Raw genomic sequence first — 24,974 nt, 5'->3', positions numbered from 1 at the left:
CTTCATGGCGTGAGCCATATGATTCACGTCAGCAGAAGGAGGAGGATTTGCAGCAGATCTTCTTGATCTATCCATCCTAATATACAGACTAGCTTAGATTACTAACGTTTAACACATTCAGCAATACCACCATATAACTATATTCACAAATTAAGCTTACAGTGATGTATTCATATTTAGTATATCATAATAATTTAATCAATTCAGCACTGAGCATAACATCATATCAGCATTCACACAGCATAGCAAACACACTTATCTCAGCAATCATTTACAACTTAGTTTAACAGCCTATTATTCACACTGTACAACTCGCCTATAACTCACCCAAGTATCATATACCAAGTTTCCTACATCTATCGTGTCTGAGAACCGAAGTGATCAAGCTCGTTCCCTCGCAACTTGATGAATAGAAATTATCATATATGATTCACAGCTAACACTCACATGCCTAATATGCATAGGTGACGTCTAAGAACCTTATCCTGTAGGTTTACCTAGACCATGCTCTGATACCGCTAAAATGTCACGACCCCTCTTATAAGGAACCGATAACATTGTTTCTACACCACATACTTATTTAAGATAGATAAATAATAGAGAATATAAGTATAAAATTCACTTCTTATTCAAAATAAAACAAATTTTCTTATAACAAATATCTAATAGAACAACATAATATTACATTTATTTCATAATATTCAAAATATGCAAAATTATACTACATAGCTCCCTCTACATGAGGTCTCAAAATATAAGGAAAAAGGACTTTGATGCAAAATTACTCGACTCCAACTTCTAACATTTCTCCACTGGCCCCTCATCCTGTGAAGTAGATGTAACACCTACTATATTTGCTCACGTACCACCGTACGATCATCTCAGTATACACGCACACAACGACATAGATAGAAATGCAAGGGTGAGCTTACAAAAAAAAATGAAATTGTATATATAGAGCAAAATATTACTCACAGTAACAGTCCCATGCATTAGCAGCTCATCTAATGCACAACATGAAAAATGATTTTCAAGTGGTTTCACAGCCTAAGTAATCCAGAAAGAACTGAGCTCATACGGGGAGCGACCCATTCCGGTATCTGGATGCAGACAGCACAACACAACATAGCTCAGCATGCTCTACCGTTACACGTCTACTAACCTAAACGTGTAACTCGGCTCTATAATGATGCAATACATATATTTCAGCATAATGAAGCATGACTAAAATCATTTTAACAGCTTAGCTAAGACAAGTTTATAATAAATCAGTCAAATCTCAGTGTTATTAAATCAGTTATCAGCAGCTACAGTACAGAAAAATAACTTTCAAGTATTAAATCCTTTATATCTTAGCTTTTACCGAAGAGATCTAACAAAACTGACTCAAACCTTTCTTAAATAGCATATCAAATCGTTCAAAACATAGTTCATAGACTAAAGTAAGCTCCCCTTACCTTAGAATGATGATTCACTCAAGATCTACCGAATATTACTTATTTTATCGCAAGATTTACCAAAGATTTGGCTTTAGAACGTAGTTTCTCCTAAGAACATCATGAACTTCTATGAGAAAGAGAAGGAGAAGAGAAACGAACGATGAATTTAACTTCAAATCTCTTAAAACGGACGCAGAATCACAGAGTTGAAAAGAAATATAAGTTTATGAGGGTTTAATATGAGAGAAAATAGTGGTATATAGCCTTGGAACCTTTGATAACCTTGGATAGGAGTGAAGAAATGAAAATTTCGTGTGAAGCCCCCTATAGAAAATTTTTGAAGTTTACTGTTCACCGCTGGAAACATTGTTCACGCCAGACGTCAGGGTGACGTCATGGTGCGTCACTGTTTATGTTACTGTTCACCAACACTGTTCATTTTTTTTAAAAATAATTTCAAACTCTATCTAAATCTATTTCAATACCAAATAATCTTTCAATTAACATTTAACAAGTATAAAATACTATAAATTACTCAATAATAGATTACAAGCCTGACATTATTCATATTAATGCAAACAACACAATTACAGCTTCCTTCTATTTCTTTTTTCCATATTGAATTCCATAGATACTCAGTAATGTCTCATGTAAATTTTTAGGTTAGAATATAGTGACACCAAACCATTCAAACACCATATATCACATTCTCATAAAAGTATTGCAATGCAAAAAAAGGTGCAGTATCTTCTTATCTTTAGTATCACAAAACCCATAAGCTTATGAAGAAATCGTCAATCCGCGTTTAGTTAAATTTTTTCATATTGGAATTGCATTAAGCAACAAATGACACATAAATACCATTACTTTCTTCGGTGCATTGACCTTCCAAATTTTGTGTAATACCTACAATAGACACAACTCCAAATCAGTACATGTAATGAAGTAATTATGATTGTAGTGATAAGCGAATTAAAAACTGTAGTCTTTATTATCATCGCACTTCTATATCAACATATCATTCACATTTTCTACTAACCTCTTACCCTCTATAGTGTCTCATAACTGCTGTTGTAAATCCTCTTCTCATGCAAACAATTGCCTTCTCCAAAATTTTTTCCATATCTTATATTTTATCAATAATATAATTTGATTATACATAATTTTAATATTGATATATTCTAATTGATTCAATTTCATTTTAATTACCGATTCTTAATTAAATAAAGTTTAAATTTAATTATGTATTTTGATTAACTAAAAAATTATTTTAATTAATTACATGAATAAATAATTATACAAAATAAATATTATATTTGAATGTATTAAGAGATAACTTATTTTAAATTAATATATTATGCTTAAATTATATAAAATATTATTTTTAGGTAAAATTATAAAAAATGATATAAAACAACTAATAATAATTAATTGGTTTAAATAATGTTTTGGTCTCTGTATTTGATTCGTATTTGTAACTTAGTTTCTATATGTAAAAAATTTGTAAACATGTCCTCATAGGTACATTTATTTTCGATTTGTTCCTACCTTTAAGTTTAGAGTATATGAGTAACAATGTTAAATAAGTAAGGGAATAAATTGAGAATAAATGTAGTATGAGGATTTATTTAAAAAAATTTTATATGTAGAGACTAGCTTATAAAATTTTACATATAAAGACTAAGTTACAAATCTTAGTCAAAAATATTTTTATAAATTTCTGATATACCTTTGGTTTATATCTTGATTTTGTGATCCACCCACACCCTTCTCTTTGCCTCCACCTCTAATTTCACTATATTTATTCTTCTTCTTCCTCTGCATAAACTTCAATGGAGGCCATAATATCTTTTTCTCTTAGCTTCTCATCCTGAAAACTCAATTAATATTTAACAACTTTCGCTGAATTCTCTTATCTTTTCAACCATTTCACCATCTTCACTCTCACCCACACCCACATCCACCTATCCCAAATCTCAATTTCTCATCAAAACGTTTTTCGTCCTTTAATGCACCCTCATCGATGTTATTAGCAATACATTCATCTATGCCTTTATCCACTCTCTCAACACCATCAAAATCAAGATACAAACTAAATATGTATCGTAAATTTAAAAAAATACTTTTGACTCAAATTTATAAGTTAATTCCTATATATATAAAATTTTGTAAGTTAATCCCTATATGTAAAAAATTTGTAAATCAGTCTTCATACTATATTTATATTTAATTTAATTATTTACTTATTTAATATTGTTTACTCTAAACTTAACAGCAGAGATTAAATAAAAAATAAATATATGTACAAAAATTGTTTTACAAATTATTTATATATAAAAATAAATTTATAAATTCGAGTCAAGTATATAAACCAAAATATTATTTAAATCTAGTTAATTTTGTAGATTAAATAATTAATTGTTAAAAACAAGATGATAACTTCTAATTATAAGTTTAAAATTTTACTTATCTAGGATAAGTTGTCTCTTCTGTAAAAAAAATTATCAAATAAAATTAAATAAATAAAATTTTAAACTGTTTAAAATAATAATTTAATTCAAACATACTCTTAAAAATACACCTTATTAAAAATTTGTGTCGGATATATATGAAAACAAATCCGTCAGAACCTTCGCTACTAATTGTATCTGAAAGAGATGGACTCAGTAGTTACCGTCTCAGTATATCAAATCTTCCATTTCAGATTTTTTGACACAGTTAAACTATGTTAAAGAAAATAAGTGATAACTAAAATAAAATAAACCACAATTAAAATACAATAACAATAATAAAAATAACATTATTAATATCTTTCTACTATAAAGTTTAATATATATTTTAACATATTTTTTATAAAAATTATTTATTAATTCTTAACTAGTACTTTCAAATAACAATTTGCAAAAATCTAATAATAATAATAATTAAAAATGTAACTAAAAACCATTTGATTTTCGGACGCATTAAAACTACAGTGAAAAATTTTCTAAATAAAAAAGATACTTATACATAAAAAAATTACTTTTTTATTCATCCATTTAAAAAATACCACACAAAATAAGAAAATATAATTAATATTTTATTTATATTAATTTTTTAAATTTGTAATATCATTATAATTATTTTATTTATGATAAATATATAAAATATTTTAAATAAATGAAAAATATAATTCTAAATTTTTAAGCAAATAAATAAATAAAATTCTTTTGAAAATTGACCGGTAAAAAGAAAGTAATACAAATATAAAAATAAAAATACATAATGAAGCACCAATACGTTACTAAAAAATTGTAATTAAAAAATCATTAATCCTTGGAAAGTGGAAGATTTGAGCACAGAAGAAGACATCTAGAGATTGGAATCACCCGTGTTTTACTCTCTTTCTCTCTCTTCTTTCTTTCTCGTTCTTAGTTCCTTCACTTCAATCCAATAATCCAACAACTACATACAAACTTGAGCAAACACCATCCCTCATCAGAATTCCCAGGTGGGTTTCGCTCCATCCTTATTTGACTGTAGTTCATGTTGCATGGGTAAAAAGCATAATTGTTCATGTTCATGGTGGATTTTAGTGCAACTGAGCTAGGCTGGGTTATTCTTGATCTAGTTTGAGCTTGGATTTTGATGTTTATATTTTAAATTTTTTTATTTTTGTTTATTTGGGGCATCTGGGGTGGTGTCAAAATGGTCTTTTCAAATGTGTTGCTTTGACTTTGAAGCACTGGGTTTGGTGGGGTGTGTTCTCTTTTTCCGTGAGTTGGGGCTTGTGGGCACAAATGGATGTGCCAAAGTTTGCGCTTTTTTTTTCTTTCCGGATTTTCGTGTTTTTTTAGCTCACACGAGTTGCTACAACTTAAGGGCTTTTGGTTCTGCAACAGTTTGTGTTTTTTCCCCTTGTGATTGGAATTCACTTCGTGTTTTCCCATGTTGCAATTTCTGTGTTTTATTGTACTGTGTTTGTTTCAGATTCTGTTTTTACTTTGTAGTGGTTAGTTCTTACTTTACTGAAGCAGCTATTTTGTTCTTGAATTTTTTGTTTGTTTTGGGTTAGGTGTTTTCATGTTTTGTTGAACAGAAAGGGAATTGATGATGTGATGGTGAGAATGGTGTATGGGGAGTAGACCCAGGGTTGTTGGTGTTGAAGATGACAAGGGAGCAGAAAGAGGAATGCCGAGCTTCAATTCTGAGTTACCCATTTCCAATTCATGGTATATTTTCTCTTTGAAGTTATTCTCTTTTTTTTAGGTTTTTAGAGAAACCTTTTTGTTTTTAATAAATTCATTCTATTTTGCTGAATTTTGTTGTGAATGTTGGTTTTGCATTGCACTAAGATTGAGAAGTTTCTTAGCCCTATGAAAATGTGTTCGGGATGGTACTACTAGATGCAACATCGTGACATTAATTGCTGTTCGGGGTTCTTTTATTTTGGATAAGAAATAGATATTGCATATACTTATGAAATTGCTTGAATAAAACCATATGAACCAGTGGTGCACAAAATGCACATATGCCCCTGTAATTAGAGATAAGTACCTCTCTTGTCCTTGAGTCTCCAATTGCTTGAGAAGGTGGGTTTCAATTCAAGATTCCAGGGGCCATGCCTAGGGATAATTTCAGTAAACTGCATAGTAACTGCACTCCATCTGAGCACAGTTGCCCTAGTTTTAACATGTAAAAGCCTTTAGTTTCAGTTGAGTGGGCTGTACTGTGATTATTTTTGTTTCATTTTGAATTTTATTGTGTTCTGCTTCACTATGATAGGTTCAATTAATGTAAGTATTTTACATTTTGATGGACTGATTGTACCATATTATGGGTAGCTGAGAATGTCTTCCCTTGGATGGTTGAACTTTGAAGTGAGGCTTTACACTTCAAGTTTTCCATTCTAGTTCTAGGTTAAACCTTACCATTTTGACAATTTTGTGGTATCTTGAGAAAGCTTGTCGTGGTATAGTATGTAATATGTGCTTGATTACTATTACTATGTGTATCTTTTGATCCTCTACTTCACATAAAGAGTATAATGTTTTTGTGTTGAGGAGGGTGAAGATCACAATATGATAGGGTTGGAGTCATTGGAAAGCAATCAAAACTAGTGAACGTTTGCAGCTTTTTGTTGTAAATGCTTTTATGCTAGTTGAAAGATTGTCACCATAGTTCTCTGTGCTATAGTTTGTTTATCAAAATTTGGTGTGGTGTCTTGTTTACTGGTTACTTAGACATGTTTTCTGGTGGTCAAGGGGAGCAGGGGCACATTGGCTTTGAGCTAATTATTGACCCATCCAAATTTTCCAGGGTGAGAGTAGATGATTTGTTCTCTCTTTTGATGTGTAGACCAAGGCTAAAGAGAAACATTGTCGGGATCCTCTTAAGGTCAAACGATTGTCAATAGGAAGATTGTAGGTATATCTGTCAATTTAAGGAATTCAGAAGTAATTTTGGCTCCAGTTTTGATTGAGAATCTGTTTTGTTAACTTGTTATGATATACAAGTGTCTTATTTTATTTGCTCTAAGTTGCTTGGCAGTGTTAAAGAACAGAATTTGGGTGATTGCAAATAATGGATTTCTTCTTCGATTTTCTTTATTGTGTTAAAATTGATATAATGACTTGGATATTCTTAAATAAGTTATATCATCATGATTTTGGAAAATACGTTCACCATGCTTTAAAATTATTTTACAAAGTATATTGTATGCCAAGGATCTTCTAGCTCACTTTTGTTTCTCATTCCATTTACCATAAAACTGCTTTCAAGTAGTAACTTTTAAGGGAAATGTGATTTTTATCTCTAATGGAACATATGGACTAGCTTGTTTTGGCTTAATTCTGACATTATGGTTCTCAGCTATACAGAGGGGAGCACAATTGATTCATTTCATGTTTCTGACTTTGGAGCATTTGATCAGTCATATCGTGTAGAGGATGCTGTTGACCTGAGTGGAAGTAAGTATCCATAATCCAACATAACAAAGTTTACATGTTTCTAGCAAATACTGTCAATATGTTGTATTATCTCATGTCATGATGCATATTTAATTATCATTTATTAAAAAGAACTGAAATTATGCAATCATCACTCTGTGCAATTGGTCGGCTCATAACTACTTATTCAATACCTGGCAAAGATAACATTTACTAAAAGGAATAATCTCACTCCAAGACACACTGCACAAATGTTACTGTTGGAAAAACATATATATCAATGTTTATGACCTTGTTATTTGTTTTTTTATTCTTGTTAACAAGCATAGACTTTTTTCTAGCCTTTTCCTTTGCTAACATATTTTTTTTCTGATAATTGATTTAGACTCAGTTTATAACTCACTAAAAGTAAGTAGCCAAACAATTTCTCCAGGCTCTGCTCACATAAGTAGCCTTGGTAAGGTGAGTTTTTCTAGTTCTTTTCATCCAATGAACTTTGTTGTTTGGCGAAGTTTTAGCTGGTTACAATACATTTTAGTTCCAACTTTACTTTATTTTCTCTTTAATTAGTTGCCAACTTCACTTGATAAAAGCCCATTGACAAACCAAACGGAGCCGCATAGGCTGCAATTACAAAGGATTCAACCATCAAATTCTGGCACCACATTAGATTGTAATACAGATAACAGGGAGGACTCTGCCATGGCTGATGCCAGTCCTAGGACTGATATTTCTACAGATGTTGACACTGATGACAAGAATCAGCGGGTGATGTTTCTTTACCTTATGTGCTGGTTTCTCCCTTGTTCAATTGATGCTATCTCTAGTCCCTAACCTACATTTGCACATTTGGCAACCAGTTAAGGTTGAACACGACAACAAAAGTCCAAATGCATGATTCAATTTAATTTAGTGTTCAAATAGAATGTTTGAGCTGAAGTATTTTGGGTCTGTTCCTTAGATCAGAACAGAAACTTTGTTAGTATATATTCATGACAATCTAACAGTTGATGCACTCTATATCTGCAGTTTGAGAGAAGTCAAGCCCTTGTTGTTGTGGCTTCTGACTCCAGTGACAGATCAAAAGATAAAACAGACCAGAAGGTTTAATTTATTGTAAATTTTATTGCATGGGTATTATCTAAAATTCCAAATGGTATTTGTTACATGATGATAATTTTTTTAATATTATTGCAGACTCTCCGCAGGCTTGCTCAGAATCGTGAGGCAGCAAGGAAAAGCCGTTTGAGAAAGAAAGTAGGATTCATATTTACTTATTTTTTTCAGTTAACATTTATTCAAATAACTGTTTTTTCTTGTTTCCCCATATTAATGCTATCATGTCATCATAATTCAGATACATGATTGATTTTTAGTTGGCAAAAGGAAGATATGTAGGGAATGGATAATTCTAGTTCTCCTTGTGCTGGAAATTCTCAAACATATTTGGATGATCAATTTGGATATAAAGATTAGGTTGGCCTGCTTGACGATGCAGTGGACCTTGATTCAGCTCTAGTATATGATTTTTTTATCTTTTTTATTTTTTGTATAGAGTGGGAGGATAAGGCAATTCTAGATACAACAAAGAACATGAAAATACTCAAGATTGCGGCAAGGATGCCCAGAACTGGTGTAACAATATTAACTAGTCCTGTCTGTATGTTTTAGGAGCTAGTAACTAGTAACTAGTGTGTGCCAAATGCAAATTTCCTGTGTTATTTGTTTGCTTTTCTCTCTGGAATCTAAAGTAAGGTCCATTGTTCTCAATTTTAGGCTCAATAATATGCTAGTTTGAAGATTTATATATAATATAATCTTATGCCTCAGTTAAATGATCATCAGGACTAATTCATAATTTGACATGTACAGAATAAAAACTTCATTCTGGATTCTACAAGAATTTTTATGAAAGCCTTTCATTTGCTTCTCTTCGATGGAAATTTTATTTTCTCAGAATGTACCCTAATTTTTGGCCTAATTCTTCTTTTGATGATCGATTCAACCTCTGATAAAAAAGATATATCTTGGTTCTATTTTATCTTTTCAATAAGTTTAGTAATGAGCATAACAGCCCTATTGTTCCAATGGAGAGAAGAACCTATGATTAGCTTTTTGGGAAATTTCCAAATGAACAATTTCAATGAAATCTTTCAATTTCTTATTTTACTATGTTCAACTCTGTATTCCTCCATCCGTAGAGTATGCTATTATGCATTTTTTTATTCAAATACTTGCATTATGCTTCCTTTTTCTTTCTTTTCAATGTTCTAAACCCACTTTGATAATATTCTTTACCTAGTGGTTGCAGAAGTTAACACTTCAACCCTACTTAGAATGAATGATTGAAAATGGGTGATGGCTGCTGTAATAATTATCGTTGATATTGTCTTAATTTTTTATCTTGTACAAACCTAAACATTCTAGGAGAGTGACGAGGGAACTAAGTAATCTTTCTGTAGACATAAAGTGATTATTCCTTTTCTTTTTAAGCTGCAATTCTTTTATGACTAAGGTGTGTTAATTGATTTCAGAGTCAAAGAAAATAGTAGTCAATACAAACATTCCTAGAAAATTGTAACTTGCGGCAACTAGCTAGTTCTACACAAACTAGGCGCTTGCTCCTAAGTTCTAAATAAGACTTACAGTGTGATAAAGAGAATATTATAAATTATTTCCTCCCCCAATTGTTAAGATTTTGAATTGTTAATAAAGTTGCTCATTAGAGATTATATAATTCTATCCATGTGATGTGATGTGATGTAATTCTCTAACTTGCTCTTGCATTATGATAGTTTGCTATTTGCTGAATCTACAAACTTTTTCCTTTCCCTCATTTTGTTTGAACTTCTGAATCTACTATTTCTGGTAGGGGTAAGCATGGATTGGATTTGCACAAAACCCATCTAGATCCATTTTAAATCCAATAATATGGATTGGATTTTAAATCAATCTATTTTTTTTTTAACTAGTTTAAAATTGGTTTAAAAATTTAGATTTGATTTAAAACTGGTTTTAAATTTGATTTTAAATTATTTATAAATTTACATATTGAATAATTTTTTTTATAGAAACTAAAGTAAACATTAATTAATTTTATAGAGATAAAATAATTTTAAAAATGTGTTTGGATAGATTATTTTAAAAATAAAATAATTAGAAGAAAGAAATGAAGATAAAAAAGATAAGAAGAAATAGGCTGATTTATTAAAATATTAAAATTATATCTAATAGTAAAATTATTATTTTATTAAAAATAATTATAAAAATATGTTTTCTTATTAAATTAATGAATTATTATTATTAGTATTTTTAGTATAATTTATTTATTTTGATTTATTTAAATGAGTACTTTTTAAATATATTTTATTTATATTTATTCAAATAATATTTTTTATTAACATAAAGAAAATAGTCTCCATGGAAAGTTCTCGATAGATGCTGCAAAACTCTCAACAATTTTTAACTACCAAATAAATTGACAAGTCTTTGCTAAGCGGTTCTTTCATAAATTAAGATAAACGATTGATAGAGAGTGAGAGATAGAACAATCCAGAACCTATATTTTTAAGAATTAGACACTAAGTATGAAACGTCGTACATGCAAAGAACAAAACCATATTTTGATAAATTAAATCTAGTTTTGTTAAATAAAATCCAATACATATCTGGACAATAAAAAAAGTGGATAGGGTATCTGGTTATTTTAAAAATTTGGATTTTTAAATCCAGTTTGTTATGGTTATAGATTGGGCCAATAAATCCAGATTTTTTGCCCACCCCTAATTTCTGGCTTATTATTTAACACTAACATGTGCTTTTGATTTTGCTGGATTTTATGGTTCAATGTTTTCTGTGTACCATGTAGCCGACCTCACCTAGTGGGAGAAGGCTTGGTGGTTGTGGTTGTTTTCTGTGGTACCATGCTCCACGATTCTTGAGAATTTCAAGAAAATCAGTCTGAAAAACTGGTCAAGGCATATTAGTCATGTCCTTTGTTCCCATACTTTTATCTGGCCCATAGAAGCATGTCTTAAATGTGTGCTTGGTTGAATTCAATGATTCCTTGAAAATATTTTAACTTCTTTGACCTCTAAATGATCCTTGTAAGAAATAATTATGTTTATGGTCCCTGCTTTCCATTCAAATGCCAGACATGATACGACAAGGCTTAAGTTCATTTTCTTCATACACTTGTGTCATTTTTTCATAGGCCTATGTCCAACAGTTGGAAAGTAGTCGTTTGAAGCTGACCCAACTAGAGCAAGAGCTTCAGCGAGCTAGACAGCAGGTGAGATTTAGTTAGTCCTTGCAATTAAATTTGATCCAATTGTCTTCTTTCTTTCTCTCTCCCCTTTTTTTGTTGTATGACACATTTCCTTTGTAATCATGTTCAATTTTAAACCAAAATATCTTGTTTCTCCCTGTAGGGAATCTTCATATCAAGCTCGGGTGATCAAGCACATACATTGAGTGGAAATGGTACTTGTGTCTAAAATAAGTTACTCATTGCTATAGCTTGATTATAAAAATGTGTATAAAACATAGGAGTATAATTTAGGTCTGTTGTGTTTTAATAAGTTAATTCAGTAAACATTTACATTCTCTGCTGTAACGTTAGGTTATCCATAATCATTATGTTGTTTTTCAGGGGCAATGCAATTTGATGCAGAATATGCTAGGTGGCTGGAAGAGCAGAATCGACAAATTAATGAGCTAAGAGCAGCTGTAAATTCTCATGCAAGTGATACTGAACTTCGCATGATTGTTGATGGTATATTGGCACATTATGACGAGATTTTTAAGCTGAAAAGTGTAGCTGCTAAGGCTGACGTTTTCCATTTGTTGTCTGGAATGTGGAAAACACCTGCTGAGAGGTGTTTTTTGTGGCTTGGTGGTTTTAGGTCATCTGAACTCCTCAAGGTACAGTTATGCCAATCCTTTTCTTTCTGGTTCTCATGGTTTAGAACATGGGTTTTCAGAGCATTAATATTTCCTGGTAACATAGAGAGTAAAATTCTCTTACAGGATTTTTGGTTTATTAGAAGTTAGATGCAGAATTTTGTGAAAAAGAAGTCATTATACGCATGCTAGGTTGGCTTGTTGCATGGTATTTGCAGTTGCTGCCCTGTATTGCTGGTTGGTCAAGAATCTTAATGAATGACATATTATTGCATAGTAGGGCTCGTTTTGTATGACTCAGTGGCAGGATGTGGGAATGCTGCTTTTGATGCCATTGGTAGTCTGTGTGGTTTTGATATTTACTTTATCAAGGATAGAGTTAGTTTTACTTGTGACCCACACACAAATGACGGGTTAGATGATAGAAAATACAATTAATGTAGCCTTTTTTTGGGTCCCTAGAATCTGGCATTCCTTTATATCTCTCAAGTTCAGTGAACATGCATAGCTAGTATGAACTTGCATTATTTTTGCTCTGCTTGTTCTCCTCATCCATAATCTTTTATCACTCCCAGAGTCCCAGCAATTCCTTAGGTTTTCAACCAATTTTGCAATAATCTTTTGCAGTTATTCATATATCTGTTTAAATTTTTAGATATGATAATACTTGCAATCTAAACATTGGTCCCCCTGTAACACTTGCATCCTGTATGTTTTTAGTGGTATTCTTGCTTTTGCTGATGCTTGACTAATTTTCTAGTGCTTCACAATCTATTGACCCCTATATCTGTTGACTTACTTCCACACATATAAATACCAAAATTAGAATATGAATCTGCTTGGATGGTGGTAGCTAGGTGCCAAAAGAAGAATAATTAACATGTGTTCTATCTAAATTCCCTGTGCAATAGAGGTCTTAACCTTTTCACATAATAATACTTATTTGTGATTCGTGTTTTTGTATTCAACTTCTAAAATACCAGTTTCTCATAATTGTGACCACCAAGGTTCATTTTATAGTTTCTTTACCTTTGACTTGAGTGCCAAAATTTTGGTTGCAGCTTCTGGTAAATCAATTAGAGCCTCTTACAGAGCAGCAGCTGATGGGTATTACCAACTTGCAGCAATCCTCCCAACAAGCAGAAGATGCATTATCTCAGGGTATGGAAGCATTGCAACAGTCCCTTGCAGAGACGTTGTCCACTGGAGCACCTGCCTCGTCTGGTTCATCTGGGAATGTGGCAAATTACATGGGTCAAATGGCTATGGCCATGGGTAAGCTAGGGACACTTGAAGGGTTCATTCGACAGGTAAATCTTGCTTACTCAAACTTGTGATCATTTAGGCAAATGCTAATTGGTGCCCTAAGTGGTTTAAGGAATCAAAAGTATAATTTTTTTATTAAAAGATATTAATACACCACTACTCATGATTTTTAATGCATTTCAACGTAATTCCCAGTGAAAACTTTCCAGTCTTGATTCTTAATTAGCATCCTAAGGACACCAGTTAGCAAGACCCAATTTTTTAATCCATCTTGAGTTTCCAATTGTCATTATATATGATTGGTAGTAATCTTGCTCCAAACAACGAGACATGCCCCCCTTCCCTAAGATTTTTGGGGTAGAAGGGATGGAATTTTGAGATGTTAAAATTTGTTGGAACTGGTATACATTAGGATTTTATTTGCATGTGCCATGTAACACCATTTGAAATCTGTGGTGCTGGTTGCTTGTCTGAACTCATTTCAAAATATTTAACTTCGTTACCACTGTTGAATAGACATTTGCTAATTCAGTTACTCCTTTCTTGTCCCTTCCTCACCTAACATAGATAAGAAAATGAGCATACTCTTGTATACAGTATTTCATGCCTATAAATAGACCTGTTAAAATATCTTACTATTTATTCCATTTCTGTGGTTTTTATGATTACAAGGCTGACAATCTGCGCCAGCAAACTCTACAACAAATGCACCGTATATTGACAACACGCCAATCAGCTCGTGCACTCCTTGCTATACATGACTATTTTACGCGTCTGCGTGCTCTTAGTTCACTCTGGCTGGCCCGCCCAAGAGATTGATGGGTGTGGTAAATAGGTTGTTAAATTAATTTTCATGGATCCATCATCATTAATACTTCGTCATCATAGGTTTTACTCTTGACAAGTTCTCTTGTGTTGTATTGTAGTCTTCGTATTACTGATATTAGTGTTTCATTGAGTCAGGTAGTCTAGAGATGGAATTGGTGACAAGAAGTATGCATGTTATCTTTTACTAATAATATTTTCCATTGTAATTGTTGCAGAAGGGCCTTGTTTCCTCATACAAATATAGTTGGGCTATATAATATATTTCAAGGGTTGTTTCGGTTGCCATAGCTTTCCCATGGATCTGAATTCATGCAAAATTGTTGAGTTTATTCTTTTATTTTTCTACCAATTTGACATTTTTCTTTTCACTGATCTAGTAAACCTCTGCTTATTCATTGTGTTACCCTTCACGGCCTTGGCCATTGTCATCAATAAGAGTAACTTTGTGTGATTGAGTGAATAACTGACATGTAATTATCATCCACAAAAATTATTTTTGGAAAGGGGAGGGCAACATTTTTATTTTAAATAAATATATTTTAATTTAATAAAATTTCAAAATTAAAGATATAAAATGATAGATTAATATAAATATAATGTATTAATCCTTTATTTACCATAACTGTTACATAATTCTGTTGATGTAAAAATAAAAAAAATTGCCTCCCCCTCCCCCTCTATAACCCCTCTTCCAAGCAACTAATAGCCTGGGGATGGTAAAGATACCAAGAAGTACTCATTATACTTTTGGATGAATGTTGCTTAAAATCTCTTGCCGTGGGATCTCTTCTCCAAAGTCTATGTTAGAGTATGGAGCTCAAGTTATATGAGAATACAGAGCAATGCTTGGAAGAGGAGTGAAGAGAATGAGCATACTTTTAAAATGAGGCAGGGTTTTGTATCTATAGCCTTTGGAGTGGTGACAAAGGCTAGACAAGGGGTTTGTGTGACTAAGAACAATGGCCAGTTATTATGCAGTTTTTGTGCTTGACCTCTTATCCATGTTAACTAGGTTGCTAAGTTGAACATTAGAATATCTCATGATATTATATATATATACACACACATATTGGGTACTACGGGTCTAGTACTCTCAACATCTAGAATATTATCATTATAGTCGAATTTTTTTGGTCGGATAAAATGAAAACCAAAGCTAAAAACAGAGAACTACTTTCGAAGGATATTATTCCCATGGCATCTGCAAGACAATGTGCAGCATAGGTAGACAAGAATTCCATATCCTGAAGAAATCACAGGGAGAAGTTCCAATTTGGCCATGAAGTCTGTCACTTGGTTACCGTAAGTCGCTGAATTTCCTCCACCAAAGGTGAATAAACATGTGTAACTTAGATATCTTGCATGATAAAATGAACAACTTCCAAGATATTTGAGTATCAACGAACTTGATCAAAGCTACAATGTTGAGCAATTTTGAGACCGTGGTAAATTTCCTTTAGTTTATTCTCTTGTAGTTCTGCACATAGATTTGTAAATATTCTAATGAATTTTTTATAACCATTAATCCATTGCTGAAAATATGTTAAGAAATTAAGAATCAAGTATATGAAAAATTTCATTGCTGAAAATGGTTTGTTATATTTATAAGATAAATACTGAATACAATATATGAAAATCAAAGAGATGACTTGTCTATTTAACAGGCTAAAGAATAGCATTGAGCATGATAATAATAACACCAAATCGAACACGTTTTGAATTGGTAAATTTCTTATTATCGATAAGGTTCCGAGATGGGTAAATATGGGGTATATTTTCCATATTATAAATTATACTATATCGTGATTTTAATTTCAAAATTAAGGGTAAATATCTCTGAGCATTGTGTGCTTTTTTTTTTTCCTGTCGTGATTTGGGTTGTTTAATATATGGCTTTTTGCACTGAGGGGAGGGGATTGTTTTGGGGATTTCTTTGCGCGCTGCATTTTTTTTACTTTTAACACCACTCTTGACATTTTTTGTAATCATTTTTTTCTAAATTTATCCTTCATCCACGTTTAAAGAATCATTTTTTCCAATTTTTTCTTAAAAACTTTCTTCTGCCTATATTAATAGTCGTAACTGTAAAATTATATCTAAATTATGAAGGTACTTTCTCTAATTAAGAAAGTACAGAATCAAAACAATTATTACTATTAATTTTATATTATAAACAGCAAAGTTAGTGATTTAATTAAAAAAGATGCTAATACTCTTTAATTTTTAAGATAGCAGAGAAATTACAATGGTTAATCTAAAGAGAATATAAATACTCTTTTAAATTCATAGATACTATAACAAGCACCTAATTCTTCCATATATTATGCAACTTTTGTTCTCTATTTTTTCAACATAAAATCATGAAATTTTTTTTAGAGAATTTACACTTATCAACAATTCAAACACCTAATAAGCTTCAAGGCATGGAGAATAAGGGTGATCTTATGCCAAAAATGAGATTAAAGGTACCGGAGGATAATTTTTCCCTTATCATAAATACATAATGGGTAATTTTGGAAAAAAAAATTATAAAAATAATACAACATTGAGATTAAGTGTCAAACATAAACATGGGGTTTCAAAGTTTGAGTTTCAATAAATATAACTCTCTTTAAGTATTTAAATGAAGAACTTTGTCGCTTATAATAATTCTACTCAACTCAAATAACATTGTTTACAGATGGAAAAAAACCTATAATTTAAACTAAAAACATAAATTTGAGATTATTTTTTCATTTAATTTTCTACATATTAGATAATCTTTAATTTGTTTTTAATTTCAATCCAAAACACCCTTTCACCGTATTCAAACTCAGATCCATTTATTCATGCAACTCATTTTCTTCTCCAACATTTCTTCTTTCTCCTGAAAAGCTATGGTCTTCTTCCAAAGCGCACACCAAAGTCCTGATGTTGAGCATCTTTAATGCCTCAAAGTTAAATAATATATTACTTGTGGAAGTGTTGTTTCCTGCATAACAGATAGGGCACATATTCCCTTCTATTTTTAGTTTTAATTTCGCATGAAACAAGTTAATTGAATGAAAGAAGTTAATTTGGCATGATCTGAAAGTATTTTCACCGGCAACAAACAAGTTAATTGAATGGATAAAGTTTTCTTTCGGAAACGTATTTCATAAAGTATATTATGGATGCTTATAAAATTAAATTTCTGGAAATTATTTTAGATTATTTCAGAAATATAATTCCAAAAAAATAAATTCTACAATACTCTAAAAATTAAGGAAATATTTTATACCCTTATACGTGGAACAATCGTTACCGTTGATTTTAATAATAGAGTTAATAAATTATTTAAAAAAAATATAAATATCTTTTAATATCTTAGTATAATTTAGAGAGAGTATTCAATGCTTCTTAAAATTAAAAATATCATAGCAAGTACCAAAACTTAATAGAAATTACCATAAAAAATAAATAATTAAAATATTATCAGATCAAATATGAAAATCGTGAACGAATAGTCCATGATCTTCTCCTGAGAGTGAACAATCTGATAATCACTTTTATGTTGTGTGGGAAAGGTTTTTTTTTTTTTTATATATAAATTTTATCATAAGGGTATTTTAGAAACAAATTTTTATAAAAAGTTTAATGAGGGTATAAAAAAGGTGCAAAAAGAAACTTTCGATTCTGTTGTGTATTACTTTTTTTATTATTTGCATCACTCATTTTATTGTTATTATTAAAAATTAATTTTTGAAAATGTGTTTAATATATTTTAAAAATTAAATTTTAGAAGTAATTTATAAAAGGACTTCTAGTATTTAATTTTAAATAATTCTAATTTTTTAAAAGGTATAAAATATATTTTTAAAAATATAAATTTCAAAAGTGATAATAAAAAAAGTGGTACAAAATAATCTCCATTATTTGAGAGTTAGTTTTTAGGGAGTAGAGAAAAATGATTATTTTTATTTTAAAATTTTTAAATGAGAAGAAAAGAGTTTATAAACATTTCAAAACTATCCTAACATATTTTAGTTAATGATTATATAGGAGATTTAATTTATTGGTACAAACTTTAAGATATTATTACAATAAAGGATGAATAAAAATTTAAAACTCTAATTCAAAATTATCTTAATTCAAATTTTATAAGTAATTGTCAAATCATTTAACTCTTATTCGTTCTAATTTAAAGGATTAGTCAATCAAATAATAGATAATAAATAGATTGGTGTGAAAATAAACAAATTGTAATTTGTAAAATATTACTCTCATATCTTACTTTTTTAAGTTCTTTCAATTTAAGAAGTTTCGTATTACCCCTCATTCTTCTTCCTTCTCTTTCTCCTCTTCTCTCTTATTTTTAGAATCTTTTTTTTTAATTATTTTTTTTTAAACTTTTAAACAAAGTCTTTTCAAATTCTTTTTTAGAGAAAAAAAAAAGAAGGAAGGTGAATGTTACTTTAATAATAACCCTGATTAGGAATTTTTAGACTAGAAGAAGATATTTAATAAATCTTTTAAAACTCTCATGAGTTCATGTTTTAAACTTTTCCCAGTTTAGAATTTTTTTTTATTAACATTGCTTCTTCCTTTCTTCCCTTTCAAACTATAGACTTTCTTTGAGAGTTGATCATAGAAGAAAAAGAATGGAAGTGGAAGACCTACATAATAATAATAATCTTTGTATTAAATTTTTAAAACACTCTTAAGCTTATGTTTTTATGTTTTCCTAAAAGAATTTTTTTATTAACCTTCCTTCCTCTTCCATTCTCCTTTCTTTTTATACCTTTCAAACTCTTTCTTTCTCCCTTAAGCTCTCAAACAAAACTAATGTTATAAAAAATAAATAGACACAAAGTATTTAGAAAAGACACTGTCTTACAAAAAAAGAAAACAATTTAATTAGTAGAAATATAAAAAAAATAGCGCACTTTAAAATAAAGAGAAAGAGAAAATAAAAGTAAACAAAGTATTTTTCAACAATAAAAATGGTCATATAAAAAATATCTAAGAGTCTGAATGCATGTTAAAAATACAATAATATTTGAGTAAATTATTATAATATATATCATTATATATGTGTTTTTTTAAAATGCTCATATCTATATGAAAAATAATTTTAATATTCATGGCTTGATTTATTGAGTATTAATTTAATCTATTATAAACTTTTAAAATACCTATATCTTAATGTATATTTTTAATATTCATAACTTCAGATAAAATGTTTTTAGGCCTTATAAATGCAGTTAAATTAAATATTTTTGTTAATTTTAATTTTTAAAAATGATTTCCATTGTCATTTCATAAAGACATGACATGTAAAGACAGAGGAAAGGAGTGATGAGAAATGATACAGTCTCTCAAGTTTTCAAATTCTCAAAGATATAGCAGCACATCCTTTTAAATATACTCTTAATTATGAGTTAAAATTTATTAAAAACTATAAAAATATGAGAAAAAAATATTAAATTAGAAATAAAAAAGTGAGACCCACATAATTTTTGTATTTTTCAATAAATTTTAATAATAATTAAGAGTATGTTAAAGCTTTGATTGTCAATATGTTAAAGTATAATGCATAGTGGAAGCATTGCCCTGAGCTTTGACTATCAATATGTTAAAATATTTATATTATGTTAATTATACATCAAATTTGTTTCATATTTTTGGTACTTAAATTTTTCTTAATTATCATATATTATGTTTTTAATTTTGATCTCCCCATCCTTGTATTTTAATCTTGACTCTACCATAATGACATGCATTTAGACATATCATGTCACATGCTCCGCAAGAATGGTTAACATAATTATATGTATGTCATGTTATTAAAGAGTAATAACATTAACCATTTTAAATTTTATAAGGACTAAAACTAATAACTTTTTAAAAGAACTAAAATAAATTTCTTCATATTTATGGTTTACATATTAAAATCTAGAATATTAATGGTAATAAGAAACAATAAAGAGCCTTGATCTAAAATAAATCATCTAAATCAATTTAAAAAATATATATATCACCTGGTTCTTATTTAAGATACATCACAAATAGAATTATTTAACTTAATTAAAAAAAATTAAATTCTAATACAAAAAATATAATGAATATACTACGTAAGTATAAGTAGAGTTAAGTACAATGATAATCATACTTACAACTTCCTGAATACTTAAATGTTATCAAATCCTAACTGATTTGGTGGATACAAATCTTATTTCAAATTATTTTTCTAGTTAAGTATTAAATCTAGGTTTTATTACCATTCTTAGGCCATCTGCAACAGGTGCTTTCGAAATAGCAACTCCATGAGTAATTTTAAAAGCAATCAATTGCCATCGGAGAGCACCCAAATTGCTTCTAGAATAATAACTCCATGAGTAACTGTTAAAGCAATCGATTGTCATTGGAAGAGCACTTCACTTGAGTCACATGATAGCAACAATTGGGTAGAGCAACCATACTTTTTCTTTTTACGGGTCTGATTTTTAATTGTATCTTATGTAAGTTTTATCACTAACAAAAGATGTGGGATACATTGTGAGAACTTTTTAAGAGATGAGGTAGAGTAAAATGTTAATTGAATTACTTAAGGTAATGAAAATTGATGTGATGTTATAGGATAATGTGAGAGTCTAAAAAAATGTATATAAATATTTGTCATGAATCACTTGGATGGAGTTAATCTTGAGGTCAGCTTTATTGGCAAAACTAGAAGGAGTTCCCAATTTCTTTCACTTGATATTTATATGTAAAACTTCTCTTTTAAAAAGGAACCATTACTTAGAAGCACTCTTTTAAAATCGTATGACCAGATGAATCCACTCTGTCTGCTGAAGACCCTCTGCTCCAAAGCTGTCACCCAATGACCTACTGGCAGATCTAAATGGCAAAATTACAGGGAAATGCAATGCAATGACATAATGCACTATAAACAACAAATAGTACCTGCATATTGTAGTGATCTAATACATGGCCTTAAAACCAAAATACAATATTGTTTATCTACTCTCTTGCGTGCTATGCCGATATATTCATTTGGGGCAATCTTTACCATTTGCAATGGCGTCAAATAGTAAACCGTCACAATATTTTTAGCAATGCGCACGTGTGCGCAAAATCATCAAAACATCACTTTCTTAAATTAAGCCAGGAAAAATGAATACATCAGAATAATCTGACAAAAGTATTATCTTAATCCAGTATTGACATATAAAACTTAAGATAATTCTTTATTTGAGGAAACAGAGAACAGCTCACAATCAAGCTTCAAAAGTAATTGCTGTTGTAGAAATTCTTAAGAAAAGTAGATATGCCCTGGTCTTTTGTTCCCAAATCCTGCACAAGGCGATGCTGACCAACTACGTACTGACCAATGATATGATGCCTCTGCTTTGAATGCTCCACAACATTCTTCAGCTCTTCCATGCCCTTGAAAAGCAGCATATCAATCACCTGAATGTCCACAGATATTAGTTTATATTCATAAAATCTTTCAGAGATTAAGTTTTTACAGAAGTATCATTTTCAAAGTCTTTGAATGCATTGTTTTGATGCATTAAATCAGTGACATACCAAATCAAATTTGATTAAATAGAATATGTGCAAGTACAACATATGGCTTTTGCATTGAAGAGAAGAGGCATTGAGCTCGAGTACAGAAATCATGAATTCATGCTTGGAAGTTTCATGATGTCTAAGAATCAGAGGAGGAATCAGACATGTCTTCAGATAATTCCAGTCAGTAACCAAGACATTACACAAAAAGTAGGTATGAAGTACTAAAAAGATATGCGATGTCATACAAAAAGACAATAAATTCAATTTGTAGAAGTATAGCAATATGGCGGACCTTATCTAGCGAGATAAGACTTAGTTGTTGTTGTTGTGAAAATATAGCAAAATCAAACATGACATGAAATAAGAGAAAGCAAAATTAATAATAATTGGTTATTTTCCAACAACCGAAACAAATTATTCCAGCATCTGGTAATTAACTACGACAACCTACTCCCAGGTTGCCAACTAAGAACAATCAAAATGGTTGAATCTACTTATTCATGGGTTGGAACTAGGAAAACCCAAAATTTGAACAAAATTTGGACCCTTCATTAAATTACAAATCGGTAAAACATGGCTTCTCTTTTTCACATGTTTCTATTGATAAGGCTAAATTCTAATCAATAACCTAGACCTTGAAATTTGACAAGATGACATCAGATCAACGAGTTGCAGGCTTTACTATACTGTATATCAGGTAAATGTTCATAACCATAAAAATTATGACAATATATTCCAAGACTAGGAAATCCTACATGCGGCACCACTGTATTGTAATAGAAAGGAAAATTCAATAAGCTTGTCAACCCATTAAAGACTCTCCACATTATCCAAGTGTTTAATAAAGTAATCTGCCAACAACTAAGTAAAAACATGACCATCAAACAAAATCTAGAGGCTTTAAATGACGTTGTGCCCAAAAGAAATCATAGTACAACTCAGTCTTGCAACTAAATGGCCTATACAAGAATTTTCACACAGCACATTTCAACCTCCGGAAGTAGAGACATAAGTTCAAGGTACTCCGATGGGCGACTAAAATCTTCACACCATTGTCCATTCAAATATCTCAATAAACTTCCTTCTCTTAGAAATCTTCTTGACTTTAATCAAGCGATTTGGTTCCAAATCCAATTCAAAGGAATCAACACACACCATATAATTTGCATAACAAACCATGAATTGAGTCTAGTGTCAAATCCCAAAGAATTAGGCATCCATTTAACCTAAAACATTTGAAAATACATTTCATTTTTGAAGTGGAAGCTAAGAATCAACAATTGCAATGCTTCCAAATATAAAAAATAAAAATAAAAATACCTGAAAAAAATAATGATTCCGAACAGGATCACGTTTCTCTTATCAAAGAGCACGCCGATAATTTTTTCTATTTTAATTTATTGTTTCCACTAATAATTACAAAAAACATTTCCTCATTTCGGCTCGGTTTCTTGTTTTCAGATTCATTGATATAAATTAATTGCGACAAAGCGGTGAAAAAATAGTGTTTCGGTGTTTCTACCAATTCCTTCGTAAATCTCTGAAAACATGAAATCAAAGTAGCAATATCGCAATTGAGTTTTGAAATTATTATTATTGCGAGGGAAAACAAAAATGAAAACAGCCCTAATTTTCTGGAAAATTATTTCACTATTTCGAAGAGGAATGAATAAAATCAATTCAAACCCATTACGATGGTGGCGAATAAATAACAATCCCCAAACACTGTCTTAGAATGAAAACACCTATCAGAGAAAACAAAATTAAATAATAAATAAAAGAAAAAGTACTTTGGGATTGGTGATGTGAGTGTTCTTGCGGATCTCGGAGGCGATGGTGGAGCGAAGCTGGGGGATGGAAACGACGTCGTGTAGGTTGTAGATGTCCATGACGGTGGGTAACGATCTGCAAGCTGCTCTGAAGAAATCGAAGACTCGTTGACGCGCTTCCTCCAGACTCGCTGAGTTCGGAGGCACCTTCACGTTCCGAAGCGCGCTCGCCATTCTAACTCACTCACTCAGTCACAACCCGTTCGCTTCTGCTGCTGCTTTCTTTCTGTTCTATTTTTCCCCCTTTCGCGACTGGTAGAACATTACGATGAGAGAATGAGAATTAGAACATCGAAAAAGGTTGTGACTGTGGGGGGACGGCATCGTTTTGATTCGGGCCTCCTCTGCTCATGCCACGTATACACTAGGGTGACAAGTTGTCCCCAAAGCAATTTTTGAAAGATAAAATTTACGTATTTTTTATTTATAACTATAATTAGAGGTTTATTTTCATAATTTTTGATTTAAATGATAAATATTTATATTAAAAATTCACACATTATTGTAGTAGAATTTTAATTTTAATTTGAAAATAACATGAAAATAAATAATTCATACTCAATTTTTATTTGTATAGGTACTTTTGTACTATTTTTTAATTAAAATTAATGTTTTTATATTGGTATATTGGCTTTTAATATTGATATTTATTGTATAAATTATTGGAATAAAATATTAATTTTAATTAAAGATCAATGCTAAAAATACCTATAATCCTGTATAAAAGTTTTGTTCTTTCCATTACTCTGTTTACCGAAAAACCCCATTCCATCTTAATTAGGTTGGTGGTTTCAGGAGAGTTCTCCCCTCCCGCTCACCATCATGATTCCATATTGAGGTACGCTCTCTTTAATTTTTATATTTTTTTTTTATGATTTAACTTAAAAGTATATTATTATATGTATTTTGTTAATCTCAACTTTTATAACTGAAAATAACTAGTAAAATTTTATTAAAAAAATATTTATTATATTTTTATAACTTTAATAATATAACTATATATTTTTTTATAAAAATATTTTATTTATAAATACTTAAACTTAAGCTTTAAAAGCTGAATTTAACAATATTTTTATTATATTTAAAATTCCTTTTTATTAAATATAAATGGTGTTGGTGTGTTTGGTTTAAAAGAAAAAAATTTTAATAGAAGTAAAGAGAGAAGAAAGAGTATTAGATATTTTGCTTGGTTCATGAGAAGAGAGAAAAGGAAAAATAAATTTTATTTAGCTTAGAGAAAAAAGAAA

The 24,974-nt window shown here is 30.3% G+C and overlaps 2 protein-coding genes across 4 annotated transcripts; one reads left to right on the top strand and one right to left on the bottom strand.

Moving 5' to 3' along the window:
- Nucleotides 1-4,755: 4,755 nt before the first annotated feature.
- On the top strand, nucleotides 4,756-14,815 carry LOC113864548 (transcription factor TGA2.2-like). 3 transcript variants are annotated; one of them, XM_027498395.1, is made up of 13 exons: nucleotides 4,756-4,929; nucleotides 5,494-5,650; nucleotides 6,738-6,845; nucleotides 7,290-7,387; nucleotides 7,752-7,828; nucleotides 7,937-8,134; nucleotides 8,396-8,470; nucleotides 8,564-8,623; nucleotides 11,580-11,657; nucleotides 11,797-11,848; nucleotides 12,018-12,289; nucleotides 13,330-13,578; nucleotides 14,207-14,650. In XM_027498395.1, the coding sequence occupies exons 6-13, from the start codon at nucleotides 8,069-8,071 to the stop codon at nucleotides 14,351-14,353; spliced, it is 999 nt and encodes a 332-aa protein (XP_027354196.1). In that variant the 5' UTR covers nucleotides 4,756-4,929; nucleotides 5,494-5,650; nucleotides 6,738-6,845; nucleotides 7,290-7,387; nucleotides 7,752-7,828; nucleotides 7,937-8,068; the 3' UTR covers nucleotides 14,354-14,650. The 3 variants fall into 3 exon arrangements, with proteins under 3 accessions (XP_027354196.1, XP_027354195.1, XP_027354194.1); XM_027498394.1 differs by having other exon boundaries at nucleotides 6,683-6,845; XM_027498393.1 differs by lacking the exon at nucleotides 6,738-6,845 and having other exon boundaries at nucleotides 14,207-14,815.
- Nucleotides 14,816-21,057: 6,242 nt separating this feature from the next.
- Nucleotides 21,058-24,027, bottom strand: LOC113865589 (NADH dehydrogenase [ubiquinone] 1 alpha subcomplex subunit 6). Its single transcript, XM_027500260.1, has 2 exons — nucleotides 23,689-24,027; nucleotides 21,058-21,793 (listed from the first exon to the last, which is right to left on the bottom strand). Exons 1-2 carry the CDS (start codon nucleotides 23,899-23,901, stop codon nucleotides 21,608-21,610), a joined length of 399 nt encoding a protein of 132 aa, XP_027356061.1. The 5' UTR covers nucleotides 23,902-24,027; the 3' UTR covers nucleotides 21,058-21,607.
- Nucleotides 24,028-24,974: the final 947 nt, after the last annotated feature.

Source organism: Abrus precatorius, unplaced genomic scaffold (assembly GCF_003935025.1).
Source record: "Abrus precatorius isolate BTA unplaced genomic scaffold, Abrus_2018 Scaffold4, whole genome shotgun sequence".
NCBI classification, from domain to species: domain Eukaryota; kingdom Viridiplantae; phylum Streptophyta; class Magnoliopsida; order Fabales; family Fabaceae; genus Abrus; species Abrus precatorius.
This window is presented reverse-complemented; position numbering and strand designations above follow the sequence as displayed.